The sequence below is a fragment of the Penicillium riverlandense genome (assembly GCF_028828495.1).
Source record: "Penicillium riverlandense strain IBT 135883 chromosome Unknown utg000006l_segment0_segment0, whole genome shotgun sequence".
In the NCBI taxonomy this organism is placed as follows: domain Eukaryota; kingdom Fungi; phylum Ascomycota; class Eurotiomycetes; order Eurotiales; family Aspergillaceae; genus Penicillium; species Penicillium riverlandense.
Window position 1 is genome coordinate 1,338,424 of NW_026643197.1, and position 14,810 is coordinate 1,353,233.

At 52.4% G+C, this 14,810-nt stretch overlaps 7 protein-coding genes across 7 annotated transcripts; 3 read left to right on the top strand and 4 right to left on the bottom strand.

Moving 5' to 3' along the window:
* Window positions 1–756: 756 nt before the first annotated feature.
* On the top strand, window positions 757–2,599 carry N7474_006789 (glycoside hydrolase family 43 protein; the record flags this gene model as incomplete). The annotated part of the gene is made up of 2 exons (XM_057198199.1): window positions 757–2,122; window positions 2,583–2,599. The coding sequence occupies 2 exons, from the start codon at window positions 757–759 to the stop codon at window positions 2,597–2,599; spliced, it is 1,383 nt and encodes a 460-aa protein (XP_057051639.1).
* A 748-nt stretch (window positions 2,600–3,347) lies between these two features.
* N7474_006790 (chaperonin 10-like protein) lies at window positions 3,348–3,869 on the bottom strand (the record flags this gene model as incomplete). Its single annotated transcript, XM_057198200.1, has 1 exon — window positions 3,348–3,869. One exon carries the CDS (start codon window positions 3,867–3,869, stop codon window positions 3,348–3,350), a length of 522 nt encoding a protein of 173 aa, XP_057051640.1.
* A 574-nt stretch (window positions 3,870–4,443) lies between these two features.
* N7474_006791 (uncharacterized protein) lies at window positions 4,444–5,972 on the bottom strand (the record flags this gene model as incomplete). Its single annotated transcript, XM_057198201.1, has 2 exons — window positions 4,444–5,887; window positions 5,947–5,972. The coding sequence occupies 2 exons, from the start codon at window positions 5,970–5,972 to the stop codon at window positions 4,444–4,446; spliced, it is 1,470 nt and encodes a 489-aa protein (XP_057051641.1).
* Window positions 5,973–6,485: 513 nt separating this feature from the next.
* N7474_006792 (BRCT domain-containing protein) lies at window positions 6,486–9,200 on the bottom strand (the record flags this gene model as incomplete). Its single annotated transcript, XM_057198202.1, has 4 exons — window positions 6,486–7,145; window positions 7,200–8,559; window positions 8,615–9,051; window positions 9,111–9,200. Coding segments are annotated over 4 exons (2,547 nt in total), but the record flags the coding sequence as incomplete, so codon positions are not given.
* A 551-nt stretch (window positions 9,201–9,751) lies between these two features.
* On the top strand, window positions 9,752–11,256 carry N7474_006793 (putative toxin biosynthesis protein; the record flags this gene model as incomplete). The annotated part of the gene is made up of 4 exons (XM_057198203.1): window positions 9,752–9,940; window positions 9,997–10,135; window positions 10,190–10,298; window positions 10,359–11,256. 4 exons carry the CDS (start codon window positions 9,752–9,754, stop codon window positions 11,254–11,256), a joined length of 1,335 nt encoding a protein of 444 aa, XP_057051643.1.
* Window positions 11,257–11,735: 479 nt separating this feature from the next.
* On the bottom strand, window positions 11,736–12,871 carry N7474_006794 (ceramidase; the record flags this gene model as incomplete). The annotated part of the gene is made up of 4 exons (XM_057198204.1): window positions 11,736–11,922; window positions 11,980–12,496; window positions 12,554–12,740; window positions 12,788–12,871. The coding sequence occupies 4 exons, from the start codon at window positions 12,869–12,871 to the stop codon at window positions 11,736–11,738; spliced, it is 975 nt and encodes a 324-aa protein (XP_057051644.1).
* A 582-nt stretch (window positions 12,872–13,453) lies between these two features.
* On the top strand, window positions 13,454–14,541 carry N7474_006795 (putative mitochondrial carrier protein; the record flags this gene model as incomplete). The annotated part of the gene is made up of 2 exons (XM_057198205.1): window positions 13,454–13,508; window positions 13,580–14,541. 2 exons carry the CDS (start codon window positions 13,454–13,456, stop codon window positions 14,539–14,541), a joined length of 1,017 nt encoding a protein of 338 aa, XP_057051645.1.
* Between the last annotated feature and the right edge of the window lie 269 nt (window positions 14,542–14,810).

The following is a 14,810-nucleotide window of genomic DNA, read 5'->3' on the forward strand; positions in this document are numbered from 1 at the left end:
GACAAGGGTTCGGCAGATTTGACGGGGGTTCAGTAGATTTGACAGGGGTTCGGCAGATTTGATATGGGTTCGGCAGATTTGACAGGGGGTCAACATTTTAACATGGGGTCACTCACGATTATTGGTTATCATCCCGCAATTAGATGTGGCCCACCCAATAACCTGCATTAGCGCTTACGCAAGGACCCCAGGAAAAGTGTGGCAGGTTGGCTCGTTCACAACATGAATGTGTCTGCATACCCACGGGTTTTGCCGAGGCCTAGTCTGTTGCCCTTCCTCTTTTTCCTTCTTCTTCTCCCCAGTTTGAAGATTCCTGTTGAATGTCACTTCTTCTTTATCACATCGGACCGTCACAGTTAAAATGTGATCTAGTATTCCGCCCGCCATTTCCTGGACTGGCCCTGACCTTGATGGATTAGCCTAAATAGATGAGCGCGCCTTTTCTACCGCCCTAGTTTCGCGGGGTGAGGTCCCAGATCCGAACAAGCCATTCGGCTCTAGTCTGGAGTCGAGTTCCCACCGGAGCAAATCCCAGCCTCGAGACGGTTAAAGTCTTCTCTACGTGTCCGGGAAAAGTCATGATCATTGATATTTAAGTCCCTCTAGAATCTCATCGATATCAGTTCAATTTTTGGAATCTTACCTTTGCCAATAATTTATTTGCACAACGCGAGAAGGGTTATACGATATTCTAAGAGACCTCGATATTATCATTCCAGCCAGGGAGGCCCTAAAATCCACGACCCATTCTCCAAGATGAGGGCCTTTGCACCATTGTTCCGGTCCCTACTATGCTTATCCGCGTTGCTGGGCGGCAGCGAGCTTGCTAGAGCCGATAACCCCATCATACAGACCATATACACAGCAGACCCAGCACCGATCGTACATGATGGGCGCCTTTACTGCTTTACCGATCACGATTTGCCAGACTCAACATTCTTCAATATGACGGACTGGCGGCTTTTTTCGACCACGGATATGGTCAATTGGTTGGATCATGGCACAGTCATGAGCTTAAAGACTTTCAGTTGGGCGAGTGCCAATGCCTGGGCAGGCCAAGTCGTCTCGCGCAATGACAAATTCTACTACTACGCACCGATGACCCATGGCGCGACTGGAGCTATGGCTATTGGTGTTGGTATAAGCGACACAATTACCGGTCCGTATGTGGATGCGCTTGGTCACCCTCTACTGGAGAATAACGAGTTTGACCCAACTGTCATGATTGACGATGACGGCCAGGCATACTTATATTGGGGCAACCCAGACCTATGGTACGTCAAGCTGAACGAGGATATGATCTCATATTCGGGTAGTCCTGCACAGATCAACCTTACGGTTGCTGGTTTTGGGGCACGCGAAGGCAGTGAAAATCGCACAACTTCATTTGAGGAGGGCCCATGGGTCTATAAGCGAAATGGCATCTACTATAACGTCTACGCTGCAGACTGCTGCTCTGAGGATATTCGCTACACAATCGGTACAGGACCCCTCGGACCTTGGAGTTATCAGGGCATTATCATGCAGACCCAAGGCTCGAGCTTTACAAATCATCCTGGGGTCATTGATTATAAGGGTTATTCATATTTCTTTTACCATAACGGCGCTCTACCAGGAGGTGGTGGCTTCGAACGATCTGTGGCTGTTGAGCCCTTTACCTACAACCCAGATGGTACGATTCCCGAGATGAATATGACCAAGACGGGCGCTCCACGAATTGACACCTTGGACCCATACCAACGCCAGGAGGCAGAGTTGATCGCTTGGGAAGTTGGCGTTTCAACTGAGGTCTGTAGCGAAGGCGGTCTTGATGTCTGCAATATCAATGATGGTGATTACATTAAAGTCGAAGGCGTCGACTTTGGCGGTGGTAAGGGCGCCAAGTCTGTTGAATTTCGAGTCTCCTCGGCTACAAGTGGCGGCACAATCGAGATGCACCTCGGCAGTGTGGGCGGCACTCTTCTTGGTGCCTGTACTATCCCGAGCACTGGGGGATGGCAAACATGGACCACGGTGTCCTGTGCTGTCAGTGGCGCGACGGGAATTCAGGATCTGTACTTCGTCTATACCGGCACTGGCACTGGGTATCTGTTCAATGTCAACTGGTGGCGGTTTAGCAAGGGTAAGCCGTGGAAGCCTAGTCCAATTTCCACCTGAGCAGTAGGAAATCGGTCAATTGATATACTCGCCCGGAAGCAATTGGGCGTCCTTCACAGTCAAACTATCACACAGTCAAATTATCATTTTCCTTCCCCCTCTGAACTTCTTCCTAGTATTATCCACCACCACGATGCCTAAAGTATCTAGCGGAATTGCGGTTTTCAGTATCATGCTTTATACTATGTTCATAATAATCGTCTTTCTGTTCACTTACTAGGCTCTTGAAAGTTAAAACTGGCGAAGCAATTGACTATAGTCGAATGCATTATAGTAGATAGACGGTTAATGCACCTGATGATCCTATTCGTAGGCATAGTCTATCTTAGGAGTTAGTTCCGGGACTAGCTAGATTTACTTAGTGTGGGGTTGGTAAGGATTCAGAGTTGGTTTCGCCATAAGGCTCTGGGCATGTTCTTGTTAAGAAGACGAGAAACACTAATGTCAAGGGGACGTGACGAATTAGTTGGCGGGTACTTAGCAAATGGGTATTACCTTAATTTGTATAACTAGTGTTTATAGGGATCGTTCTTAGCAATGTAACCATAAGTTATGACACTAGAAGCTACTTATGAGCCGATACCTACTAGGTGCTTATTGGTGGTCTAGTAGCGATTGACAATCATGTCCACTATGGTACTTTGTAACTTAAATATTATGTGCTGAAACACTTTTTCAACCGGACTCTATTCCCAAGGGTCAGCGACCAACCTAACCCCACTGACTCCTTTCTGCATGCGATCCAGTGCCTCATTTACTCCCTTTGACCCCCCGCGGACCTTTTCGATTGGGAGCGGAGTGATGGCTCCCCGGGAAGTTCCATGAGGGAGATACGTTTTCATCACCCACTCTTGCAAGCCGCGGTTCTTTTCCTCGTATAGAGAATCGGACCACGGTTCAAACACACGCGTCACGCCATGGGGAAGCGTCTCAGGCCCAAACGCAGGCTGCATGGTGTACAGTTTCCCGCCACCCTGGGCTGCAAGCACACGCGCCGTCACCGCAACTGTGTTCGGCAGAGAGATCGTGTCCACCAATAGATCGTAAGGACCCTCGGCCACGAGTTCATTGACGAGCGCGTCCGGCTCGAGTGTGTGATCGACCACCGCGGCGGCACCCAACTTGGAGACAAAGTCACGATGGTTGGGCGAGGACGTCGTGCTGACCGCGTAACCAGCTTGGGAAAGATACTATAGGGAAAGACCGCCAAAGCTGGAGGAGCCGCCGTAGACCAGAACCTTCAGACCTTTGACTGGCGTGGAGCCGTCGAGGCTGGGCTTGTCCAGTCCCACTCTTCCAGTGAATAGGCCGACCACACAGGTCAAATTCATCATGAGACTAGCCGGAATGGCTGAGTCGATGTCGGCCGGGACTTTGCTGACCATGACATCCCCAACAAGCACATATCTTTGATATGCCCCATATTGATTGCCTACGACCCCGAACTTCTTCGAGACCACCACTCTCTCACCAACTTGAAAGTCTGTGACTTGTCGGCCGACCGCTTCAACTCTTCCCCCAAAGGTAGAGCCAATAATGGCAGGGAACTGAAACGGAAAGATGCCGAGTTTGGCAATTTTGAATTCCACTGGGTTGAATGCAATGACCTCGTTCTTGATGAGGAGTTCATGAGGGCCGGGATTGTAAGTATCGACTTCATGGACCTCAAGGGGCGCCTTGGCAGCCGGGATGATGGCAGCAAGGTTGGCCATGATGATGTATGTGATCCAGAGGATGGAAATAGATTGACTGGAAATGGCAGTCAAATGTCAGTCAGCTGTGGACGGGCTCATGCTTCTAATTTGTAGACGCTTTTCTACTTTTTATACTGGAGATCAATCCAAAGCCCGGTTCGCTGCTGAAAAAATCCCGCCTACTTTCCCTACATTGATTGGATTGGCCTGTTGCTTATGGTCTTCAGACAATCAACGGCGTCAAATCATCCCCGAGTCTCCCGATCTGTAGTTCAATTTGTCATCATTTACCTGATGGCGGAGATAAGCTAGGTGGTAGCTCCGAACAGGACCTTGGCAGCAGAACAAATGAGATGCCTGCGACTCTATACCCGCCTCCAAATGTCAGGCCCTCACCAGCGAGTGTTGATTTTCGGTACATTCTAGACTAAACGCAAAGACGTGCATTTGTGTTATGCGGCGAGCACTAATCCAGCTGTTCAAGCTGCTCAAGCAATTGCAACTGCATACGTAGGTGGATATTGTATGAGTTCGACTGTGAATTTCATCACGTAGAGAGCTTTCTATGAGGACTCGGCAGGAGGCAATCCATTCATTCAAGGGGCTTGATATAGCCCTTCTCTTCTAAAACACTTCGACAATCCTGAGGACGAGCATGATTGGGCTCAAATGTATCCCTCTCGGTTCCGAATCCGGTCTTCACACTTCTGGGCGTATCACTATAAAATGGGTGCTCCCCCTCTCCGTAGAGGAAGTCTTGCACCTCCTTTTCAAGCCAGACCCCACGTCCAGCCCGGATATGGAATGTTGATACCCCGATCGTAACTTTTGGCCGTGAGGCCGTATCTCGATCTGGCCAGAGAACATTTTCGCGTATCTTTTTGCGCATTTCTGCGAGGAAGCTATACCAAGTCCCACCGTCGTCGAGGAATTTCAGCCAACTCAACTGGACGGAGCGGAGGGTCTCTGGTAATACAGAAAGCAATGAGATGACATCGGATTGCACCACTAGGAAACGCGATAGTTCGAAATGGCGAAGCTTCGACCATTTCTCTATAGGAAAGATGCTCTGTAAAGGAATGAAATGACGAAGTGATCCAGCGCCTACCTCTGTTGTGCCGTCAAAATAAGGGTCACTAATGACCGTGGTGTGTAGCCTAATATCCTCTATGTCTTTTGCTACGCTTAGTGCCTGGCGAAGCCTTCCATTGCGAAACGAGCTCCAATTCAGTTCTTCGCGCTCTATTCCACCAATAATTAGGGCAAGGTCTAGACGACGGAACCCCGGATGTTTTAGCACCGTAGCAAAATTGTCGTACTCCTTGCAAGGATCATCAAAGATCGTACAATTGATTCCAGTAGGAAGTTGGTTGGCATTCAGAATCAGCTCGGAGACATTGTGTTCTTCTTCTGCGAGCACGCGTGTCACAATGCGGAATCCACGGTATTTTTCTTTATACCCCTCATCGAGATTTTGCCATAGAAAGGCGAGTGGTGGAATCTCATGTTCCCCGCTAGTCGGCCATCCGCGAGGGATGGGATAGTTGAAACCTTTGGGAAATGCCCGAATCATTGGGGTCGGGTAAAAAGGAGCAAAAAGATGACCATGGGCTGCAGGGGTGATCGTGACTCTTTTCAATGTAGAAAACTGCTTTAGCCCGTACAGGAAGGCCTCTTCATCACTGGTAGCGGCTAGCACATCTTCTTGCTGTCGTAGCAAATCTTGATAATACTCCCAGCAGTTTCTCAGCGGAGGCTGTGCCGCAACCTGCTCTGCTCGCGCGATATGATCTGGGCGGTCCACGTCGCCATTCTTGCGTTTCCTCAGTTCCTTAAGATTTCGCTTGCATGAAACCTTAAACCATTTGGGACACTCATCCCCATCCTCATTCTCATCCTCATCCTCATCTTCGCTCGAGTCCGAGTCCGAGTTCGAGAGCCATTCTTCTTCCTCGGAGAGATGAATACTTCTTTGTGGGCCCTCCGTGAAGCGCGCATCGTCCCAAATAATCTCCGCTACCCTGTGGCGGAACTTCCTGTGGTTCGCAACTGCGCGAAAGACCTCTATATTTAATAGGTTGGCGGACAAAAACACTCGCTGGATGCGGAGACTCGCTGCATTGCTAAATTGTTTACATGCAAGGCGCAAGGACTTGATATCACTGTTGGGCAAGTGCGATGAGATCAGGGAGCGGGGGGAGGCTGTCCTGGGAAGTCATTTGGCTGGATCAGAGGGGTTGGAAGTTAATAGAGAGGCATGCTTGGTAGATGCGAAAACCGCTCGCTAATAAGGTGAACGAAGTTTGGAGCCCCATAGGTGGTGCGGGTCCTGAATCTTTTGTAACGCTAAACTATTTCAAGTAATTCAGCGTCACCGCGGTATATCCGTAATTCTACCAAGTTCTTCCTATTATTACCCACCACCACCACGCCCAAAAATTCTGATAAAGCGAGGATCGTATCCAGGAGGCTTTTCAAGCCTACCGTAATCGTGGGTGGAAGAAAATTTATCATTAGACTGGGATTTCATTAGACTGGGGAGGACCCAGACGGTGAGGGTCTGACTTTGGTGGGTGATTATCCCAAATAAAGCCAATATGGAAAGGCTAACTATCCGGACCAAGCTTAATCAACAGCCATCTCATCCGCCTTCCCCGCCATCTCCTCTGTCAGCTCATAGTCGTCTGCGGCTCGTGTCTCCTGCGACATGGCCATGTCCAACAGCCAGTCTACACGCACGATGCGCGGCGTTTTCTTGATATCATGCGACACCTGCCGGAACCGCGGCCACAGGCGCGTATGCTCGGGCGCCAGGCTGCTGAGCAGAAAGACCTCATCCTTGACGGGCTCGTCCTCCATCTCACTGTCTTCGTCATCGCTTTCTTCCCGCCGGGAGTGCTTGGCGAGCTGGAGACGACCCCGGAAGAGCGAGCATTCTCCGCCGTTCGCCTGCGCAATGGACTGGAACGCCTCGAATCCGCCGCGGATGCTCTCGACGCAGTAGATGCGATAGCCCTGCAGGAGCTTGTTCCTGTTCTTCTTTGCTTGTTTTGCGGCATGAGCAAGAGAGAATCCAAACTTGGTCTCGGCCTCTTGGTCCTTGAGCGGGAAATCTGCGGGGTTCAAGAGCTCGTTCTTCTTGAGGCAGCTGGTGATGAATTCGATGTTGACGATTGCGGGTGCATACGCCAGGGCGTTGACGAATTTTGGGGTTCGCAGGATCGACGGCGCTGCGAGATGAGTACATCTGCGAGCGTCTTGGACAACCATGATTCCAAGGTCTCGGAGGTGTCGCTGTTGCGTTGTTAGAGGGACTGCATTATAGATTTAGAGACCAATCAAACAAACCTTGTCTGCATCTTCCTTCTTCATATTCCCCACCCACTTCTGATAGCCGGTAATCAAGAGATGCATCGCAATTGGCGGCCGGGACTTCTTCTGGCGCTTGGAATCTGTCTGCTCTCCGTCGCTTTCGTCCGGAGCTTCCGCAGATCGCCGTTTCTTATTTTCAGACACACGGTCCTCGTCCGACTTGCGTCGGCCCCCGTACACGACCCCTCCCACGCGCTTCTTCTCTTTCTCGTACAGCGCGATGTCTGGAGCGATTTCGTGGAGTCGGGCTGTAGCTGCATCCTTGGACCTGCGGCTACTGGTCGATGACGGGGTATCGTTCTCCTTACCCTCGGGGACGAGCCGGGATCGCGCAGGCGTCTTTCTGGTATCTGAAAGCCGGCGAGACTTTCCATTTGTCTGTGGAGTGCCGTGCGTCGTGTCTGCAATGCCTTCGTCCGCAATGTGTCCTTTCGGGGGAGGCTGTATTGAGGTTGTATTCTGGTCCTTATTCTGCATCACAGGGCGGCCGGGACTTGGAAGAACGGTGTCTTCGGATGGGAAAAACACCTGCTCGAGGACATCACGGTTTAGAGGCGTCTGGCCAGCCACTTCTCCGAGATTTGTTCGCAGTGGGAAATGGCTATATCGCGGATCAGAGGTTGGTAGCATCTTCCACTTCGCGTAACTCTCTTCAAGCCATAGGTGGTTGACCACCTCCAAGCCCCATTCCCGAGCTGCACTGCATTTCTCGCTGTTTCCATGAGCTGTGATAAGGTGTGTATTATCTTGTTTGAGTGTTTTGGTGCACTCAGCACCGGCCGCTGCGATCAGATTTTCCAAGTAAATCCTCGCCTCACCGACGTAGTTCGAAAGACTAATCTTCAGTCCCTTGAAACCAGGGATTCCAGAGCGATCAACGGGGTAGTGAAGAAGCCGGCGCAATGGCGATGTATACATATTGAAGGTCATAAGACGATAAAGCCAGGCGAGGTTGCCAACGTCTTTATGCAGTCTGGATGCTGTCCGATACGACACACCTTCACGAAAACGGCAAATCAGAATATCCGTATCATAGACGTCCGACGTGATTGTACCGCCTCCGTGTTCGATGATCGCTTCAATGCTTTCTTGCAGACGGTGACCAATACCGAGATCTGAGGACAGCATGACACGCTTCCCGTCGAAAACGCTGCGCTGGTTCTCACGGGCTGATGAGGTGGGCAGCCCGGGCGGATCTGGTGTAGATGCACCGACCAGATCTTTGTTCTCGTGCCACTGAATGGGCACATTGGGGCCAGCGCGCAGAATTTCCGGGTCGGGAAGCAGGTAAGGCGTCTCGATAATGCGTCGACCGAGTTTCAAGCAGTCATCAAACCTAATAACAATTCAATTAGGAGTGTATTTTCCTTGACATTCGTATCAGGACCGACCAGTGTGGCAGCACAATCTTAATATTCAACTTCTTTGCTTTCACAAGACGCGCCTTATCAGAATCAACACTTAGATCCACGAGATGCGTGACCATCAGAGTGACTCGAGGGCTGTAAATCCCGCCTTTAGCCAACACTCCGCCGATAATAGCATCTTTGTCTCCCTCTGGGATATCACCGCAGGCGACCACCACATCGTTCAAAAAGAGGCGAGGATCAGGACTGTACTGGCGCGGGTTGGCCAGCTTATTCTTCGCGAGCGACGTCTGCACCCACTGCGGTTTCACGACGGGAATCAGCGCGTCGCAAGCAGTCTGGTAGTCTTTGAAGTCGATGGTGTTGGAAATGATGTGGGTGAATTGGGCGATATTCTCAAATTCCACGTGCTCTTCGACGATGGAGATCTCGCCGCTGTTCTGGCTGACGGTTGTCGCGAGCTGAAGGTGGGCTGTCAACTAGGCAGGCTCGAGTCAGCGGGGAAGAACAAGGTGCGCACCTGCTGTGCTGTCTCTGAAGACAGATCCTTTGAGCAGACGATACAGATATTGCACTGGTCGAAGAGCTGGAGCTCCTCGTCGTGCGCCATGGCTGGGAGAGCAAGGGTTTGAGTGGCTCGAGACTAACGGGAGAGAAACAGATGGACGCGCGCAAAACGCGCGAAGCCAACGCCTGATCACGTGACAGTCAATATACACCAAAGGCTCATACAGAGATCGGTGAAGATGGCGAGTTAATAGATGGAATAATAATTACTAAATCGTTAATTACCTACATTTAGATAGGTGATTAGATATAGGAATTAGTTCAGAATGGGAATATCCCGAGTGGGTGTGCGCGTACCTACACTGTACGACAGTTCATCCTACCGGTAATGAATAACTATACGACTAGGACAGTGAGTACACTGATTAAGCAGACAAAATAATGATTAGCAAAGAAAAAAAGAAAAAGAAAGCGGTTCATGGTGTATAGGAGCAGAGAGCAGCAAGGCATGACCAGTCGGCAGTTGGCCCACCGTCATGATGCGACATCCTCGGCTCGGCACCGGAATTATTGGCTCTGCCTTATTTCCCGGGGCCCCATATAATTATTCATGATCGCATCGAATCCCCAACATCTTCACATATCATCAATATCATGGCATCACCCTTCCGCATCGTCGAGCATGTGGTGCCCTGCCAACACATCCGCGAGTATCCTGCCGCTACCGCGGGCGTGGACGACACGCTACACCTGGCCGTGAAGCAGTACATCCCGCTCGACAACCCCAATCCGCAACCCGGCGACGTAACGATTCTCGCGGCGCATGCGAATGGATTCCCCAAGGTAATTATCTAGGTGAAGTACACAATTTATAATATTTTCTAACATCCTGTTTCTAGGAACTCTACGAGCCCCTGTGGGAGGAAATCCACGCTCGGTCCAAGGCCAGCGGCTTTCGCATCCGTAGTATCTGGATGACCGATGTTGCGCAGGAGGGCCAGAGCAGTGTGCTTAATGAAGATGTGCTGGGCAATGACCGTATGTCCTGAGTTCTATTTAGTGGTCGCGTACTGACATCCATCCCCGCTCCAGCCAGCTGGTTCGACCATCCGCGAGATCTCCTGCACTTGGTCAACGTCAAGCGTGCGGAAATGCCCCGGCCCATCGTCGGCATTGGGCATAGCATGGGCGGCGCACATCTGTCAGATTCTTCCTTCTTTGTCTCGGTAATCATGAATTGCGACTAACTGTTTCCCTCCAGTGCACAATTATGCTTAATGCACCCGCGCCTGATCCACACACTGGTCCTTCTGGACCCGGTAATCCAGCGCCAGACAACCCAGCTCGACGGACTCAGTCTGCACAACGAGAACAAGCGTGTCATCGCCAAAACCACCCAGCTGTCCACCTACCGGCGCGACATATGGCCGTCGCGCCAGGCCGCCGCAGACGGATTCAAGCGCAGCCCATTCTACCAGGCCTGGGACCCGCGCGTGCTGGCTCGCTGGGTCGAGCACGGGCTCCGCGATCTGCCAACGGCCATCCACCCGCTCAACGACAAGACTGTGACCGATAAGGGCTCGACGCCCGTGACGCTGCGCACACCTCTCCACCAGGAAGTCTTCACCTTCTCACGACCAAACTATCACAATGACCCGAGTGACAACAAGCCCATCAACCGAGTCACACACCCAGACCTGGACCCCACGCATCTAGGCTCATTCCCGTTCTACCGACCCGAGCCATGGCGGATCTTCGCCCAGCTCCCGCACCTGCGCCCCAGCGTGCTCTACATCTTCGCCGGCAAGTCAGACATGTGTCTGCCCGCGATGCGTGCCGACAAGCTGTCCAACACGGGCACCGGCGTCGGCGGGAGCGGCGGCGTAGCTGCGGGCCGCGTGCGCGAGGTGTTTCTGGAGGACTTTGGACATTTGCTCGCGCAGGAGGCTGTGAATGAGTGTGCCGATGCGGCGGCTTCGTGGCTTGCGCCTGAGCTAAGGCGCTGGAGGGATGAGGAGGAGAGTTTCCGCGCGGAGTGGGGGAAGAAGTCGCGTGTTGAGAAGATGACCATTGATGCGGAGTGGTTGAAGAATGTCCCTGCGCCGCCGCGGAGGCCTAATAAAAAGAAGGCTGAGCTGGGCGGAACGTCGAAGCTGTGAGGGTGTGCGTGCGAATACTTAACTGCGCAAGAGGATAGATAGACGCTTTTTGTATATACAGGCAACAACAATCATATATGAATGAGCTCAGCCCACGGGTCTGGGATCCTGGTGAACTAGGATACTGTCATGAAGAATTTCATTGTTTTCTACTGGCTATCTGTATTCCTGTTGAAGAGGGTAAGTCCAGATAGAGGATCAGCGAGAGTAAACTTGGTCAGCCATCGTCAATCAATCACGCATTCCCATCTATAGCAAAAATCTCTGCTCCTTTGCTCATATCTATGATTTTCAGCCCAGGCTATCTCCCATCAGCAACGCCGAACAGAACGGATCGCAAACTGTCTGACCACGTAAGACACAAAGCGCGAAAGACAAGGAAGGGAAATTTCGGTGTCTATTTTCGTGGTTGGTTATAATTGCACTAGGAAAACAGCAATTCAGGTATCCAGTTGCGAGGCGACAGTACGAAAACAAGCTTAGGTCGACTTTTTGTCTCTGGTCACCCCGTTCTCGCTTACCGGGGGCGAGGTGCGAACGATCTCAGGGATGTGCCAAGCCCGCGCCCAGCGCAGATGGTATTCATCCTGGCGCTGGTTCAGGCAATGGCGGAGCCAGATGCCCCAGATGATGTAGAGGTATGCGCCGATGCCGGTCATGATATGCCTTGGAGAAGTAATTAGTTTCTGAACCACTTTTGAGTGACAATGGAACACAACATACCACCAACCATGCCCCTCCAAAAAGATCCCCCACGGCAACCCGACGGTCCGACGCCACCGGCGGATCTGCGAGCAGAACTGATTATCCAAATTCCAGATCAAGAAGCCACCCAGGAACATGCTCAGGCCGTAGCCAACCATAAACCACATCGTCTTGATGGTCTTCATATCGCGCACGTTCTCATAGTGCTGGCGCTCCTTAGTCGGGACAGGGAGGCCCTTCTTCTCGCGGGCGAGACGGTCCTCCTCGCGCGTCTTGCGCCATTTAGGCCGCAGTGTTTTCTCCATGATATACACGCTCCGCAGGACGACGACCGTGGTCAGCAGCGCGTAGGCGTTCTGGTGGAAGACTGGGTCCTGGAGGTAATGGTAGTACAGGGTGATGAAGACGGCCAGACTGAGGAGGGAGATGGCGAGGAAGACGCGTACGCCCGTGGGGCGCGAGTAGGAGAATGAGGCGTAGGCCATTAGGCAGGTTGTGTAGATCATGGAGAGCTCATCGACTAGTTGCATAGGGTCTGTTTTTGGGCATCGATTAGCTATGGATCTGACATCTTCAGCAGTTGAGCACATACATTTCAGCGTCGAGTGGAACAGGAAGCTTCCCGTGCCGACGAGCAGATACCCGCAGTAGGCGACCAGGAAGATCTGGTCATGCTGATTGCGGCGGCAGCTGATGATGCCCTTGATGCCCAGCCACATGAACAGCAGGTTCGTCAGGGTATTGACGATCTCGGCGGCGTAGACGGTGGCATAGTAGTCCTGGATGGATGTCAGCTCCCAGCCTGCGCGAACACAAGGTTACGTACCTCCTCGCACCAATTCAGCGTCGAGGTGACGGGGCTCCAGTAGCCCGCCTTGGCTGACGGGTATGGGATGAAGGGGAAGGGCATATTTTGGTTGGGATCGCAGACTGCTGGAGGAAGAAGAGGTGAGGCAACAGCAAACAAGCCTTAGAAGAGACGGTGACGTCGATTACCAACCCACACGTTCATTGGCCGCGCGGCTGTCCGCGGCATCCGGGCTGAATGCGGCTAGTTATGCAAACAGGCTCAGTTATGCGGAGGATTGGAGGGATTTCTTATTATCGCATTCTAATAATAAAGGATCGTGGTATTTTGGTATGTTGATTGTTATTGTTGACCCTCTGCATTGGGTTCGTGCCGAGGTGACTATCTTTGTGCTAGTCGGAGAGCCAAAACGCCGATCCGATGACTTCACCATCGACACTTGCACTTGACGGTTGTTGACCCTTCCAGCGAGCCCACCGGACCGACCGCCATGCATCTCTGATCCCTCTCCCTCCCCCATTACAACCACCGGGGGCCTCTTGCCTTCCACCTTGTTCACGGGGTTCTTTCTCACAGCTGAAAATTCCACGCCGACCCCGATGCCACCCGATGCAGCCTCGACTCACTCTAATCCTCTAATCCCCTGTCTCTCTCCCTCGCCAGGGTCGTCGCAGACCAGGCGCGATGTCCAATAACGGCACCTATGTCGTGCAGCCGGTGAAGCCAGGCGCCTCAACACGTACGGCCTCTGAAACACCCTCCCTTGCGCGTTGTTGGACTTTGTGTTAAGATTGATTGCTGGGCATATAGCATCCAAAACTACCTTCCACTTCGCCGCAGGCCTCTGCTCAGGCCTCACCTCCTCCATCCTCCTCCAACCCGCCGACCTCCTCAAAACCCGCGTCCAGCAGTCCCACAAAACCTCCGCCCTTCTCCCCGCCCTCAAAGCCATCCTCTCCTCCCCGAATCCAGTGCGCGGACTATGGCGCGGCACGCTGCCCTCAGCACTTCGCACGGGCTTCGGGTCCGCTCTCTACTTCACCAGCCTGAATTCCCTGCGCCAAACACTCGCCCAAACCAATGTGCCCCTCGCCCTTGCTAGCCCACCACCAGGCGGTAGCGCTGCCAAACAGACATCTTCTTCCTCGGTGCTCCCGAAACTGTCCAATACGGCGAACTTGGCGACGGGGGCCGTTGCGCGCGTCGCGGCGGGATTTGTCATGATGCCTGTCACCGTTCTGAAGGTGCGATACGAGTCTGACTATTACGCCTACCGGAGTTTATGGAGTGCGGGTCGGGATATCGTGCGCACGGAGGGGATGCGCGGTCTATTCGCAGGATTCGGCGCTACGGCTGCTCGCGATGCACCGTATGCCGGGTTGTATGTGCTGTTCTACGAGCAGCTGAAGCGGCAGTTTGCTTCGATTGCTCCCACGCGGTCTCCTTCCAGCGACGGGACGCCTCCGGCCAGCATGTCTTCGTCCTCGATTCACTTTGTGTCCGGTGCTTCCGCTGCGGGCCTGGCGACGGCAATTACGAATCCGTTTGATGCGGTTAAGACTCGGCTGCAGCTCATGCCTTCCAAGTATGGGAATATGATGCGTGCAGTGAAGTTGATGATTAAGGAGGATGGAGCGCGAAGCCTCTTTGGCGGACTGGGGATTCGCATGGCACGCAAGGCGCTCAGCTCGGCGCTTGCTTGGACTGTCTATGAGGAACTAATTCTCCGTGCTGAGAAGCGATGGGGGGCAGATCAGCAGATGAGTTTATGACCGGATTCATTTGCGGTCATGCCCAAAGCTCTATATCGGAACGCAACCGTTTCTCGTTGATCGTCGACTCATCGTAATCATTGCCACCATTTTATTTGTGGCGTTCGCTGCGGCTTTACCAAAAGCCGTATTAAACAAGGGAAAGATGGCCGAGTATATAGAAAGAACCAGTGTTTGATGCAAGGAGCACAACAGAAGGCAAACAAACGAAGAAAGGTCATCATCTCATGTCAAGCGTTGCTGGTCCACCACCATCATCAACCCATCGT